General features: G+C 40.7%; 1 protein-coding gene across 9 annotated transcripts in view; it reads left to right on the plus strand.

Annotated features, from left to right (window-relative positions):
- LOC144510805 (phosphoribosyl pyrophosphate synthase-associated protein 2) overlaps positions 1–15776 on the plus strand; it is a 41031-nt gene extending 25255 nt beyond the window's left edge. For 5 of the 9 annotated variants that reach the window (XM_078240703.1, XM_078240707.1, XM_078240711.1 and 2 more), the window contains 5 exons: positions 208–263; positions 658–806; positions 1203–1273; positions 9443–9589; positions 9842–10616. In XM_078240703.1, coding sequence (XP_078096829.1) covers positions 208–263; positions 658–806; positions 1203–1273; positions 9443–9589; positions 9842–10000 — 582 coding nt within the window. In that variant the 3' untranslated portion in view covers positions 10001–10616. Of the gene's footprint in view, positions 1–207; positions 264–657; positions 807–1202; positions 1274–9442; positions 9590–9841; positions 10617–14361 lie in introns of those variants that run through there. The other 4 variants (XM_078240706.1, XM_078240709.1, XM_078240704.1 and 1 more) reach the window with 2 other exon arrangements.
- Positions 15777–16538: the final 762 nt, after the last annotated feature.

A 16538-nucleotide genomic window follows, 5' to 3' on the forward strand; every position in this document is an offset into this window, starting at 1 on the left:
TCCAAGGAAATGAACACAGTAATTAAATCCAGCATTTACAGCATGTACCTCTGTAATAGATCTGTGTTGGTTTTTAAATATTAAACAATAGTTATAATGTGATATGAGTTGAGTATCAAATAATGTTGATGGTATTCATCAACATGTAAGGGTTTATTAAGGAATTCTTACCTGACACACACACACTCTCTCTTTCTCATTGTGCAGATCCCGGACTACAGAAATGCGGTTATTGTTGCAAAGTCACCGGCATCTGCCAAAAGGTGTGTGCACCAGGATAGGGATTTTTAAAAAATCGTTTGTGAGATGTGGGCATTGATGACAAGGCTCCCATTTATTGCTCTGTGAACCACCGCCTTGAACCACTGCCATCATTGTGGTGTAGCTACACCCGCTGTCAGGGCGGGTGTTCCATGATGTTGATCCAGTGAAAGTGAAGGAATGGTGATATGTCATAAGGTTACTGTAATTGAGTTTCCACCAAAATCCTAGCAAATGCAACAATATTTTCCCAGTTCTGTCAATGTGTCTAACTCATTAATTTTAAATTGGATATGTTGCATTCAAAGCAGTGACTCATCCACAGTATATTGTTACAGGCAAGGGAGTTTCTTTTCGAGGGCTGTTTCTTAAGGGCCTTGTTCTGTTCTGTTTCAGGGCACAGTCTTTTGCTGAGCGGTTACGTTTAGGAATCGCAGTGATTCATGGTGAAGTGCAAGATGCAGAGTCAGATTTAGTAGATGGCCGACATTCGCCACCTACGGTGAAAAATGCAGCAGCCATACATCCCAGTCTGGAAATCCCTAGTAGGTCTACAGTGACACGTGCCTTGCTATTTTTGTTGAGCAAACTGAGTGCTGAAATAAAGTTCCAACGCTTTTTAAAAAACAGTTTAGGATTATTATTCCAAGCCAGGTTCCTGATACCTGTTTTAAAAACATTTTGAATTCTGATATCGCCAGGCCAAACAGTTATCCACTGGTAACTACAATGGTGTCGATTGGATGTGAAGACTTAATGACATTGGCGCATTCTATATTTTGTTTCTACTTTCTAATTATACTTCAGTAATCATAATTTTTAGTTGCCAAGACTGTGGCTGCAGAAGCTGCCCAGTAGTTGGCAGTGAGAGTTTGGTGCTAGTGGATTGCATAGGTCTGTTAAACAGATGTAATTTTTGACTTTATTTTTCCTTTCATCAGTGGCCATTCCAAAAGAAAAACCTCCCATCACAGTCGTTGGCGATGTAGGAGGAAGAATAGCTATTATTGTGGTGAGTAGGCACATGAGAAGTCTATGCAAAACATAAACTGTACACAATTGGGAAATGTTTAAGTGCTAGTAAGGAAATGTATTTCCTGTTTTTCAGTAAGTATATTCAGAGGTTTGCTGCAAATAGAAAATAATAAAACAAATTGACTTTTTAAAAGCAATTTTTACTTGAGGTACAGTACAGCAACAGGCCAGTTATCTCAGCCAGTCAATATCTGTGTTTCAGTTCCACTTGAGCCCACCCCCCACATCTTTCCTCATATAAATCGATCATTGTAAACCTCCAATATCTTCTGCTTAATAGGCTTGTCTGGCTTTCCCTTGAATGCATCTACACTATTCACTAAGCCGGACTTAGATTTCCAGAAGGCATTTGACGAGGCGCCACAAGTTAGAAGACTGGTTTCCAGTTAGCAACTGATGTGTAGGTATAAATGGGTCATTTTACAGTCAGCATGATGTGGCAAGTGGACTGCCACATGGGCCGGATGTATGATTGCTAAATTTGCTGATGATACACTGATAGGTAGGACAGTACGTTATGAAGAGGAAGTAGGTGTTCTCCAAAGGACCCTAAGTTATGTGAGTGGGCAAAAATTTGGCAGATGGAGTATAATATGGGAAAATGTGAAATTGTCCACTTTGGCAGGAAGAAAAGAAAAGCAGCACATTATTTTGATGGAGATTGATTGCACAATTCTGAGGTACTTTGGGATCTGGGTGGTCTGATCCATGAATCACAAAGTTAGTATACAGATATAGAGCAAGTGGTTAGGAAGGAAAATGGAATGTTGTCATTTATTGCAAGGAGAATGGAATATAACTGTAGGGATGTTTTCCTACAGTTGTGCAGGGAATTGGTGAGACCACATTTGGAGTGTACAGTTTTGGTCCCTTTACTTAAGGAGGGATGTAAATGTGTTGGAAGGAGTTCAGTGAAGGTTCACGCAACTGGTTCTTGGCATTTTTTAATTAATTCATGGGACGTGGTCATTGCTGTCTAGACCAGCATTTTTTTGTCCATCATTAATTGTACTTGAGAAGGTGGTGGTGAGCTACCTCCTTGAATTGCTGCAGTCCATATGGTGTAGGTACACCACAGTGCTGCTGGAGAGGGAGTATTGCCCAGCAAGGAATGGTGATCTATTTTCAATTTAGGATGGTGAGTATTTTAGAGGTGAGCTTCCAGGTGGTGGTGGTCCAACTGATGTGGCAACAATAATCTCTCCCTCAATGTCAACAAAACGAAGGAGATTGTCATCGACTTCGGGAAGTGTAAAGGAGAACATGCCTCTGTCTACATCAACGGAGAATGGGTCAAGAGCTTTAGGTTTTTAGATGTCCAGACCACCATCAACCTGCCCTGGTCCCCCCCATGCCAACACTATAGTTAAGAAAGCCCACCAACGCCTCTACTTTCTCAGACAACTAAGGAAATTTGGCACGTCAGCTACGACTCTCTCCAACTTTTACAGATGCACCATAGAAAGCATTCTTTCTGGTTGTATCACAGCTTGGTATGGCTCCTGCTCTGCCCAAGACTGCAAGGAGCCATACCAAGCCATGCAAGACTACAAAAGGTTGTGAATGTAGCCCAATCCATCACGCAAACCAGCCTCCCATCTATTGACTCTGTCTACACTTCCCGCTGCCTCGGCAAAGCAGCCAGCATAATCAAGGACCCCACGCACCCCAGACATTCACCCTTCCACCTTCTTCCATTGGGAAAAAGATACAAAAGTCTGAGGTTACGTACCAACTGACTCAAGAACAGCTTCTTCCCTGCTGCTGTCAGACTTTTGAATGGACTTGCCTTGCATTAAGTTGATCTTTCTCTACACCCTAGCTATGACTGTAACATTGCATTCTGCACTCTCTCGTTTCCTTCTCTATGAACGGGGTGCTTTGTATAACGTGCAAGAAACAATACTTTTCACTCTGTTAATACATGTGACAATAAATCAAATCAAATGTTTTCTGCTGCTCTTGACCTTCTAGATTATAACGACCGTGAGTTTGGAAGGTGCTATCTAAGGAACTTGGGTGAATTCCTGCAGTGAATTTTATAGTGCACACTGTTGCCACTGTGTTGGTGTTTGAGAGAGTGAATGTTGTGGATGGGTGCCAATCAAGCAGGCTGCTTTGTCCTGGATGGTGTGGAACTTCTTAAGTGTTGTTGGAGCTGCACCCATCCAGGCAAGTGGAGAGTATTCCATCACACTCCTGACTTGAACCATATAGATGGTCGGCAAACTTTGGGGAGTCACAGGGTGAGATATTCGCCATAGGATTCCCAGCCTCTGACCTACTTTAATAGCTACAGTATTTATAAGGTTAGTCCCGTGTCATTTCTGGTCAATGTTAGCCCCCAGAATATTGATAGTGGGGGTTTTAGTGGAAGTAATGCCATTGAATGTCGTGGGGTGATGGTTAGATTCTCTCTTGTTGGAGATGATGACTGCTCGGCATTGGCTCCAGTTTTGCCAGGGCTCTTCCCAGAAGGCCAAACTCTGTTGTGATGTCAAGGGCAGTCACTCGAGCTTAAAGTTTATTTTATTAGTGTGGCTTACATTAACACCGCAATGAATTTACTGTGAAAATCCCCTAGTCACCACACTCTGGTGCCTCTTCGGGTACACTGAGGGGGAATTTAGCATGGCCAATGCACCTAACCAGCACGCCTTTTGGACTGGAAGGAAATCGGAGCACCCGGAGGAAACCCATGCAGACACTGGGAGAACGTGTAGACTCTGCACAGACAGTGACCCAAGCTGGGAATCGAACCCGAGTCTCTGGCACTTTGAGGCAGCAGTGCTAACTACTGTATCACTGTGCCGTCCCACTCTCACCACACCTCTGGAGTTTAGCTCTTGTCCATGTTTGACCCAAAGCTGCAATGACATCAGGAAGTGAGTGACCCTGAGGGTCAGAGAGCAGATTACCACTAAACAAGTCTGCTTTGTGGCACTACTCCTCTCATTACTTTGCTGATGACCAAGAGCAGACAGATGGAGCAGTAATTGGCAGGATTGGATTTATCCTGCTCTGTGGACATTACTGGACAATTCACCAATTCCCTGCACAACTGTAGGAAAACATCCCTACAGTTATATTCCATTCTCCTTGCAATAAATGACAACATTCCATTTTCCTTCCTGGGTAGACACCTGTGCTGTAGCTGTACTGGAACAGCTTGGCACCGGGCGTGACAAATCCTGGAGCACAAATCTTCAGTACTATTGCTGGAATATTGTCAGGACTGATAGCCTTTACTTATCCAGTGCTTTCTGCTGGTTCATGTTATCACATAAGAGTAATCAAATTGGCTGAAGACTGACATCTGTTATTTCTGGGTACCTCGGGAAATGGATCATCCAATTGGCACTTCTATCTGAAGATTGTTGTGAATGCTTCAGCTTTATCTTTTGTCCTGGTGTGCTGGTCTCCCCATCATTGTGTGTGGGGGTATTGTGGAGTCTCCTCCTCCAGTGAGTCATTTAATTGTCCACCATCATTCAGGACTAGACGTGGCAGGAATGAAGAGTTTTATTCGATCCGTGGGTTGTGGAATCACTTGGCTGATTGCTTGCGTTATTTGGCATGCAAGTAGTCCAGTGTTGTAGTTTCTGGTTGCCACCTCATTTTTAGGTATGCCTGGTGTTGCTTGCCCTGCACTCTTCTTTGAACCAGGGTTGATCCCCTGGCTTGGGGGTGATGGTAGAAGGTGGATATGCTGGGCCATGAAGTTATGGATTGTGTTGAGTACAATTTTACTGTTGCTGATGGCCCATGGCACCTCATGAATGTCCAGTATTGAGTAGCTGGATCTGTTCATAATTTATCCCATTTAGCTCAGTGGTGGTGCCTCAATGTGAAGATAGGATTCCATTTCCACAAGGACTGTGTGGTGGTCACTCCAACTGATGCTGCCATTTATTGATGCATCTGTGGCAGACAGTTTGGTGAGGATAAGGTAAGGTTTTTTTTCCCCCTCTTGTTGGTTCCCTCACCACCTGCCACAGATTTAGCAGCTATGTTAAACGCAACATACTGTGGATGCTGGAATCGGAAACAAAAACAGAAAAATGCTGGAAAATCTCAGCAGGTCTGACAGCATCTGTGGAGAGAGTTGAGCCAACATTTCGAGGATAGATGACCCTTTGTCAGAGCATATACAGGAAAGGTTGAGCCTGTATCTATTGGAGTTTAACAAATGAGAGGTAATCTTATTGACGGAATTTGACAGGGTGGATGCTGAAAGGATATTTTCCCCTTGTGGGAGAAACTTGAACTAGGGGAAACTGTTTAAACTTGTCTCTTTTCTGTAGAGAGTATGAGTCTTTGGAACTCTCTTCTCCAAAGAGGGGTGGAATCAAGGTAATTGAATATTTTTAAGGCAGAGATAGGTGGATTCTGGATTAACAATTGGGGTAGGTGGAAATGTGGAGTTGAGGTCACAATGGGATCAGCCATGATCTTATTGAATGTGGGAAAAGGCTCAAGGGGCCGAATGGCCTGCTCCTAAGTGAGTACCACATCCATCACCATTTTTAAATGACTAATTGTGATCTTTTAGAATTGACCTAGACAATTCTACACTCTCTGGAGAAGACAGTTCCAAAGACTCTACAGAAAAGAGACATTTTAAAACTGTGTCCCCTAGTTGCTATGATAGAACTAGTTTAGTACTGAGGGAAAGGAGACTGCAAAAGTAGATCTTTTTTAAAAGAAGACACTTCATTTTCCAAAATATTACTGGCAAGGTAAATGATGGCTTCTGGAATAAACTAGTTTTGTGGAAGTTAATTCAAATTTGGTCTTTTATGCTAATACTTGCACATAAATATATATATATATATATTCTCAAACCAGCACTTCCAGAATAATTTCAGAATCCTTCAAGGTTAATTAAATCCAGTTAGTGAATTGGTGAACCAAATTAATAATATACACTAAGAAGGTCAGATGTAGAATTTCAGCTTTTTGGAACGTCGAGATTCGTTGACCTAGGTTTAAAGTTGGTGAAACGTACAACTGTACCGGGGAAGAATTTTACGATTGTAAAAGGGGCTAGCCATTCCGTCACTTTTCATTACCTTTTAAGAGAAGTGTGCACTTCATTCACATTAAATTGATTTAAAAGCTTGAAGTTTGGTGCTGAAGCCTCTGATTCATCATGCTTCTTTGTAAATAAACAAGTTGGCTTTGTAACATTCAGGCTTCACTATGAACTGGCATTGAGTCAATGAGGCCCTTGTGTTGTTCATTATTCTGAGTTGGCAGCAGTACTAAGTTTGTCCTGCATTGCCAAACCAATAAAACCATAATTGGATTTTCACCCTATTAAGTTAATTGTCAGTATCTTTCTCAAAGTTACTTGACTCCTCTTGGAGGGGAACAGAATGTTCACTGACTAAGCGGAGAGGAGTTGAACGTTCAGGTTTTTAATGCGGACCATTGAATTTTCTGCAAGTTCAGTGGCTTTCTTTGTGCAAGGGATTGATCAGTGCTGCTTGTAATCACTCATAAATAATCTGCTGAGGGGAGGAGAAGTATGAAAAAGAAGGATAGCCTGGGGAATTTTAAACAAAAACTAATTGGAATCTTGAGATTGGATTGCAATCCAGAGATAGCCTCTTATTAAATTGATTTAATGCTTGAAATTTGGCTCGTAAATGAACTTAGACCTCACTATTCCGTACTCATTTCTACAGAGATCGTATGGATCTTTAACCAATAAATCCTGTAAAATTAGGTTCCTACTGTGCTGCAGCAGTTTACATTAACCTTAAATTTGAGCAAATATCTACTGCTGCAGAGTTACATAGTGCAATGTCTTGTATCAGTCTTTAAGTGTTGGTACCAAATGAGCAGTTTTGTGTCTTAGACTGATGTTTCCTGCAAAATACTTGCGTTAATGTTGTTCCAAACTTCTTTTGTTAGTTATTTTCAAACTGTTCTGTCAGGACCTGAAGACTGGAAAATCTCAGCAGGTCTGGCAGCATCTGTAAGGAGAGAAAAGAGCTGACGCTTCAAGTCCAGATGTCAAAGCTTTGACAAAGGGTCATCTGGACTCGAAACGTCAGCACTTTTCTCTCCTTACAGAAGCTGCCAGACCTGATGAGATTTTCCAGCATTTTCTCTTTTGGTTTCAGATTCCAGCATCCACAGTAATTTGCTTTTATGGGACCTGAAACTCCTGTGCTAATGTTTGAAAAGTCTAAAGTATTGCAAGCAAAGAACTGTTTTTAGTGTATGGAAAAATAAATGATAGTCTGTGGACACAGAAATCTAGTGGGATAACCCCATTTCAAATATGCTGGTCTTGTTTCGTCAGTTTGTGGTTAATTTCAATCTCAGCTTAAACCAGGAGTTGAAAGAACAGTGTGGTGTATCATCTTCCCTCTAAGAAGCTCTGTAAGAAGAGGCTCATGTACTTCATTTTAACTTGAGTTGCAAGGAGTGGGGAAGAGAACTGGACCACAAGACCACATGTAACAACACCTCTTGGGCTTGTTAGCGACAGACAACATGGTTGTCATGGTACGAGGGAGGTCATATCTCACTCATTTAATTGCGTTTTTTGAGGAGGTGACAAAAATGATTGACGAGGGAAGGGTTGTGGAAGTTGTCTACATGGACTTTAGCAAAGCATTTGACAAGGTCCCTCATGGCAGGCTGGTGCAAAAGATTAAATCTCACGGGATCAGGGATGAGTAGCTAGATGGATTCAGAACTGACTTGGCCACAGAATATCAAGAGTAGTGGTGGAAGGGTTTTACGAATGGAGGTCAGTACCTAGTGGTGTTCCACTGGGGCCTATGCTGTTTGTAGTATCTACAAATGACTTGGAAGAAAACATAGCTGGTCTTAGCAGGTTTGCGGATGATACTAAGATTGGCAGAGTTGCAGATAGTAATGAAGATTGTCAAAGAATACAGCAGGATATAGATAGGCTGGAAAATTGGGCGGGGAAATGGCAGATGGCATTTAATTCGGACAAATGCGAGGTGATGCATTTTGGTAGATCCGATTCAGGTGGGAGCTATAAAATAAATGGCAGAACCATTAAAAGTGGCAACACAAGTGGAAACGATGAAGAAAGCATATGGAATGCTTTCCTTCATTGGATGGGGCATCAAGTATAAAAGTTGGCAAATTATGTTACAGTTTTATAAAACATTGGTTCGGCCACATTTGGAATACTGTGTCCAATTCTGGTCACCGCACTACCAGAAGGACGTAGAGGCTTTGGAGAGAGTCCAGAAAAGGTTTACCAATATGTTGCCAGGTATGGAGGGTATTAGCTGAGGAGAGATTGAATAAACTGGGATTGTTCTCCCTGGAAAGATGGAGGCTGAGGGGGCGACCTGATAGAAGTTTATAAAATTATGAAGGTCATAGATAGGGTGAACAGTTGGAAGCTTTTTCCCAGGGCAGAAATGACAATCACAAGGGGGCACAAGTTCAAGGGGGGAAAAGTTCAGTAGAGATATGCAGGGGAATCTTTCACACACAGGGTGGTGGGGGCTTGGAATGCACTGCCAAGTTAGGTGGTTGAGGCAGATATGTTAGTGACATTTAAGACTTATCTGGATAGACACATGAACAGACTGGGGAAAAGAGGGATATAAGTGGTTGGTCTAGATAGGACAATGTGATCGGCGCAGGCTTGGAGGGCCCAAGAGCCTGTTCCTGTGCTGTACTGTTCTTTGCTGTCTGTCATACCCATCTAATGATGGAGAGTGGATGTCTGGAAAGTTGAAGACTATTGCATAGGTGCCAACAATGTAATGGATCTAATTTGATTGCTTTTAGGAAGATTATCATCTATTGCCAGATTGCAAACCTTTGGTTAAGGTAGCTTTTATTGACAGAATTGAAAAGACTTGTATTGAAAAGACTTGCATTGACAATGCAGTATTGGAGTAGGCTAACATTGTACAGTAAACCAGATTTGCATTAGGTATACTGCTGTAATGCAGCTCTGGAAATATAAATGTAAACCTGGAGTGAGATGGTGCATTTCTGGCTACCGTTGGAATATCATTGTTGTGCTCCAGACACAAAACTGCTTTGTTCCAATTCCTTCTGCAGTTAAAGCATTTGAGTTTCTATTTTGTTGAAGTAGGATTTGTTAATGGATAATTATTTTTAATAATTTTCACAGGATGACATAATCGATGACGTTGATAGCTTTTTAGCAGCTGCGGATACGTTGAAGGAAAGAGGAGCTTACAAAATCTATGTAATGGCAACCCATGGTCTTTTGTCGTCTGACGCACCCAGATTGATAGAAGAATCAGCAATTGATGAGGTAACCAAAGTCTACTAATTGGTAGTCCATGATATTGAGTTAAATAATCAGTTTTTTTTGTAGTATTTATAAAACCATTATAATTCAAATCTGTATTGTTGCAAAGTGCTCCATGTTCCACTTGTTAGAGCTATCTAGCCATTTCTAATTGTAATTGGTTATGGAACAGTGCAGACTTGTTGTAAGTTATTGGCAGAGATCTGGTATTGAGCTAGCATTTTCCCGTTAATCATATATGTTGCTCTTCTGCAGGTGGTAGTAACCAATACAATCCCACACGAAATCCAGAAACTCCAGTGCCATAAAATAAAGACCGTTGATATCAGCATGATCTTGTCTGAGGCCATTCGAAGAATCCACAATGGTGAATCAATGTCATATCTATTCCGAAATATTGGTATGGATGATTGAAATGGTGTTCCCTAAGGCCAACTCGAAGTGTACCTTTACTTAACTTGGCAAGGAAGTGTCACGATTCACTGGTGCAAAAGTTTCTATAAAAAGAGGCCAACTTTGTAAAGTGAATGCTGAATATGGAGACATCTATACGATACTTCAGATATCCTTGCTGTTTTGTAAGCTCAGAAGTATGACCAAAATCCCGATTTGTTTTTATTGCTTTTGTATTTAGGAGTATTGTACTATGTTTTACATATCGTAGCTACATCTTTGCTCTCAAAGATTATCTGCTCCAGGCTTAAGAGACAGCAGCACAATAAAGAGTAATAAACAAAACACGTGAAATAGCCAACCTGGTTTGTGCTAATTTCCCACATTAGTGACTATACTTCAAAAGTACTTTTTGATGTAAAGCGCTTTAGGATGTCCTACAGTCATGAAAGGAGCTATATAAATGCAAGTTCTTTCTAATGTTTTTAAACTGAACTTTTTTAAAAGTAAATGTTTCAATATTTCATGTGATGAATTAGTTGAATAATTAAATGGAATCACCTGGTATTTCCTTTCTGCGTAAGGAATAAAATTGCAATGTTCTATGTGGCTTTTAACCCATTTTTTTTTTTTAAAAGGCCGTTAACGTTTTTAAGCAGCTATCTTTCCCTCTTTCCCCCTCACCCACACACTGGATGACCCTGATATTCCTGTTTTGTGTTGCTTTTCCTGAAAGAGCAGCAGTTGTACAGCTAACATGGTCTTCGAGTAGTTTTATGCACCTAGTGGCACCTGTTTATTTGACTGGGGGGGAGCGTGGGGGCAGGCATTGCAAGAGTCAGATACACTCTGCTTATGTAGTAACTGCACATAGACATGCACTGGATAGCAACTAAGAATGGGGCAGCTTGTTATATTTCCTATCTGCTCTCTGTAGCCCAAGGACACCGGGAACAATTGTGATGCTGTCCTGTGTAAAAGATCAGGAAACTCTGCAGAAGCCATGGATAAATCAGCAAGCTTGCTGATGGACTTTATTGCTAAATTCCACAGCCCATGGTGCATCAACCCAGTAAACTATGTTGAGAGTTCTTAACATTTATTCCAAAAGTGGTTCCCCCCCCCCCCCCCCACTCCAAGCTTATAGTCTGGATCATTCATATAAAAATAAGCCACACTTTCTGTAAAATCTGCAGAGCTATTAAAAATAATAGCTATTTAAATTGTGCCGATTTAGAAGAAAAGATTGACTTAGTGGGTTTGAGTTGGAAAAAACATTTCAGTAGTTATGTGCCCAAAAAAGCCTAGACACCAGTTCATAAATCAACGTGAGATCGGTGCACACAGTCTTAATATGTTTTTACGTCGGATTGCTGTTTGCACTTGGTGCTCCCTCATGATATTAGTCTGATAGCTTTGGATTGTCCTCCTTTCTATATAATTTGCACTCATTCATTATGCATTGAAGATCCTCCCTGGTGATGTTTAAGTAACATTTTGTGAACTGTCTGTTCTGGACCAATTAAGATTCACGATATCAGTGGGATCAATTCGCTTAGTCTAATTTATATTTGTGTAGGTCTGCTTCAGTGAGTGTGTAACATAGTCAAGAATCCCCTTGATCCATCGTTCGTAACCAGCTACAGCACAACCCATCAGTCAGGGAGAGGAGATTAACACACGTTGATATGGTGGAACCAATGAAATAGATTTCCAGCTTTTTGAAGATTAAATATTCTGAAGGGAATTTTTTTTGAGTTGTGATTGATGCTGAAATTGTGTTATACTCATTCCATGGTCTGCAAAGACTTCAAGACCTGGTGGACTGACTTAAAGATGTAAACATTATATGAGCAACACAGTGGTATTTTTTCTGACATGTAACAGATAATTTAAAGCACAGGATGAGATATATTAAAATTGCAGGGCTAAGCAGCTTGAATGGAGAAAACTGTTGGTACAGTTGTAACTAGGTGGAAGTAGATATTGGTGTTTTTCTGAAATGTGATGTGACTGTTGCCATTATATTTGTGCGCACAAATTGTGCCCATTTCCAGTCCTAGAGTAAATTTTGATCTCAATCTCAAGACTTCTCAATACTGCATAAGGATACTTATTTTCCCAATCCCTACACCAACCATCCTGGAATGAGAGTGCTACTAAGTATGTGGATTATAGTCAGCTTTCGCTATTATCCAGGGCACATTGGGGAGCTGGGTTTGAGTGGTCAAACACGCCTCAGCGAACAGAAACTGAATGCTTCATTCTCTGGATCCTTTGCTAGTTTCTGCTTGGTAACTAAAATGAGAGTATGCTGTCTTGGGCTTCTGGCAACGTGTACCATTTTCTGACCGAACTAGACCAATCAGGAACCCACTGCTCGTACCACTCTCTACTTAGTTGATCGGAGGCTGGATTGCCTTTTTAAAAATTAAGTCCTATGAGGACCTGTCTCTGCCTGTCTCATTTTAATGAGCGTGCCTCCTCCCTGCCTCTGACTGCTGCTTACAGCTGAGGAGTTCTGGGATGGTATGTCCTTCCTCAAACAGTTTAATTTTTCCCCCCCAGCAACCAGCCATAGATTGTAAATAGATAGTTTGGGAACCAGTGGCAGTTTCAGTAATGAAGAATCTCCCATGACCTTGCTCGCTGCTAGTTGGAGGGGCAGGCATGGCTTTTACCTGTGTTTGTTGTAACAGGCTGATGTTGCAGCACCATCTTTGGAGCCAGCAAAGTCTTAAGAGGCAGTCTTGTCTCATATTATTCGTGAAGTCACAGCACCCTCCTCTGGAGGATTTAATGCCAGCAGTTGTCGCTATTACATAATGGGCAAAGGCAGTGTTGGTGTTACCAGTGCAGGGAGATGTATATTTTAGAAATCTTGCATCTAGTGTTCTGCATCAGACTGGGAATGTGCTGCATTTTTATACAAGCACAAAACAAATCTTAAAAGAGCTATTTTTGTGGATATTTCTGACTGTGAGAAACTTGGATTTTGCAACCAGCTGCATCAGTAGCAAAAAATAGTCAGGGGTCATCCTCTTATTGACTTCAGGATATCTTCTCTGAGGAAGTGGCATCTAATTGACCTCGGAATCTGTTTAGAACGATTAGGCTTTTTGCCCTCAAGGAAAACCAATTTCAATAGATAGCTGATGATAAATTATGCACAGTGGGAAACTACTACCACTGTCCTTAACATAGCAAATCCTCCAACTGCCCACAAGCAACGCCACAGGAACCCCTTTATTATATCAATGAATGCAAAAAGCTCAACTGAGCTGTTAATTGATCTGTCCACCAGATTTAAGCAGCTCCAGTTATTGAGAGTGTGGGGTTGAATATTAAAACTGGGAATGCTGGCATATCTTTGGGCACTTTGCTGAAAGCAGGCACATTAGCAACATTTAAGAGGCCTCTGGATGGGTACTGGAATAGGGAGGGAATGGAGGGATACAGACCCAGTAAGGACAGGTTTTTTAGTTAGGGCATCATGAGCGTCACAGTCTTGGAGGGCCGAAGGATCTGTTCCTGTGTTGTATGTTTCTTTGTTCTTGTCACCTGCTCTTGGGTTCACCTTTCACCAGCTTGAATGAGATTTCTGTCTGTGTCTTAGAAAATGACTTGGCAAAAATTGTGCACACTAACTCCTGTGTCCATACGCTTGTTCATTAAAGTTTCAAAGTTTGTAAGTGACTTCCTCTTAGCAGTCTGGGGGTGCATATATTTTAAAACGGGCATGCTAGCGATTTTCAATAGCTCATGCAATCCTCCCATCGCTTTGGTGAAAAGGACTAATGTTAAATCCAATCCTTTATTTTAATTGCGGCACGATGTTTTTCCACTTCATATCTGGAAATGTTTTTCAGAGCCTGCCTTGTGCTTGGAGGAGGTTACCTCGCCACCAGTTGTTTTTGTTAAACCTTGGAAAATTTTATTTTGGAATTACTTCAAGAGGAAATTAAAGTATTCCAGTCTGTCCTGCTTTAATCTCTGTTGAGTGAAATCCTTAATTCTTCAACCCTGCAACTCCCTCATTTTTGCGTGATACTCATTTTTTTGTTGTGCGGCTGGAGTTTGCATGTTTCTCTTTGGATTTCCTTCTTACGATTTAATAAATCACTTTGGATGAAACCCAAACTCCTGAACAATATTTTTGGGAAATCTTGCTCGTTTAAAGATCCTGAAGGTTGTCGGAGCTGTTTGTGTTTCAAAATTGTAAATCAAGTCGCATATTAATATTAAAATACATTTTGATTATTAATGCACTAGCGAGTGTAATGAAGGGATACTTAATTGTAAAATTGTGCAGATTAAATTAGCCATCTTTTGAGAGTAACTTTTTTTACTTTGTGTGTTCTGTTTTTCCCTTTAAACTTCAGGAAAGTTTCCTGATTAATGGTCAAGTGACCATTGAGGCAGGTAGACTTTTTGTGTGTATTTGAGATAACGTTACTGAAGAGTGGACCCCAGGGATCGCACCAAAGACACCCCTGCTCCCGCCTTGTACTGCATAGTAAATGCCTCCACCTCAAGAGAATCCAAAACCAGAACGTTTGCCTGGCTTTCTAATAGAGTGTGTGCTTCACCAACTGTGCCCTGAACCAATTTTCTAAATGTCCTGTCTGGGTGCGTTAACTTGCATTGTCTGCGATTGATCGTACGTTTAGCAAGCATTCTCCTTGGAGAAGAAAATATCTGGTCGTTATATTACTGTGATGGAACCGTGTAATTGAATCCTGAGTAAGATCCGAGAATATCATGAGAACATAAGGTGTTTTTTTTTTGTGTATGGGAAATCCTGAATGTTGCATAATTGATCACCTTTGATAATTCGATTCCAATACACTAATCGGCTGATAAATGTATTCAGTGGTGAAAAGTATATATTGACTGGCATGACATGTTATATGAAGTAATTGGCAGTGGGAGTAGTGCAGTACTGCCATTACATGACATTTTAATTGCTTGATTTCTGTTGTATTTATTACTTGATTGGTGCAAAATGCGTCAATTTAAAGAGCGGGTTTATCGTCACTATCCCACTTTTTTCCTCCCCTTTAAATTGGACTTTGTGTCTTGCAGGTAATTCTAGCATTCTTTATCAGTAGAACTGGCTGGAAGAACTTGCAGAACCATTGCAGACCAGTAGCGATGGTCTTTAATGCAAGGGTTTTAAAGCTTAATTTCAGCTGTGTGTGTGTGTGGTTTTTTTTTTTGAGTGCTTTCATATTCAACCCATCCAGTTTCACTGATGTGATTACTGCTCCACAAAAAAAAACACAAGCGAACGGAGTAAGTTACTGCTGCTGAGTGTCTTCTTTTCTCAATGACAGTTTGCAATGGGACCTTGCTGGAAAACAAATTGAGGTTATTCATATTCTTTTTATGTAGGACTGATAACATCTGCTTGAAGAGAGATTTTGCCCTTGAGCCTGGGCAAAATCAACGCCAAGGTCCCTGAAGTAAAAGGACTTGCATAATGCTTCATCTCTCGCCAGCATGGTTCTGATAAAATCCAAAAATAAAGCTTTAATAGGAAAGATGTATGCTTTTAATTTATTTTTTCAGATTTTTGATGTGTTTCATTGACCATGTTTGTATATTTATAATAACCTGAGCATTATGTAGTTGTGCAAAGGTCTGCAAAACACTTGAAACTGCTACAAAAAAATTTCTGTGCACTTGCCCTTTTGGATGCTTTACCAAGGTCACTGGGCCATGTTTCATGGAATATTGGTAACCGTTTGTAAGTTTTGCAATTAGCAGAAGTGTAACAAAGTTGATTAAAAGTTTGAAAAAAAAACTAAATTGCTGTGTGTTTTTAAGATATTCTTAAAAATTATTCATTCAGGCTTCGCTGACTTAGGCCCTCATTTATTGCACAAGCCTAATAGCTCTTGAGAAGGTGGTGGTGAGCTGCCTTCTTGAACCATTGCAGTCCATGTGGTGCAGGTACATTCTGTGCTGTTAGGGAGGGAGTTCCAGGATTTTGATCCAGTGACCATGAAGGAAAGGTGATGTATTTCACCGTTTTCAGGATGACGTGGAGGAAAACTTCCAGGTGGTGGTGTTCCCAAGGCTGACAGATGGGATTAGGTGGGAGTTCGGGTGTTTCTTGCCTGTTGATGCAGACTCAATGGGCCGTAGGGTCTCTTCTGCGCTCTTTGATTCTACGAATGTGCCACCCTTGGTCTAGATGGTCGTGGTCATGGGTTTGGAAAGTACAGTCTGAGGGTATTTTTAAAAAATATATACGTATCATTTTATTGTGGTGAAATATAATTAATAGGATTTTTGTGCTTGAGGTTTATTCAAAAAGTTTGGAATAATTTGGTATATGTCGCTTTCAGCTTGCAAGGCTTTTCAAACATTCAAATTGTTTTTATGCTGATCAATGCAAACCTTTTAAATAGAACAAAAGGTGGAAAAGTGACTTTTACAGGTGAATAGTCAGTGATATTTCCTCTGCAGCACCATGGATCTAAAAATTGGATTTCAGTGATAACTATCATTCTGATTGTAACTAACATTTCATTATATTTTTAAAATAATCTCT

Source organism: Mustelus asterias, chromosome 23 (genome assembly GCF_964213995.1).
Source record: "Mustelus asterias chromosome 23, sMusAst1.hap1.1, whole genome shotgun sequence".
Lineage (NCBI taxonomy): Eukaryota > Metazoa > Chordata > Chondrichthyes > Carcharhiniformes > Triakidae > Mustelus > Mustelus asterias.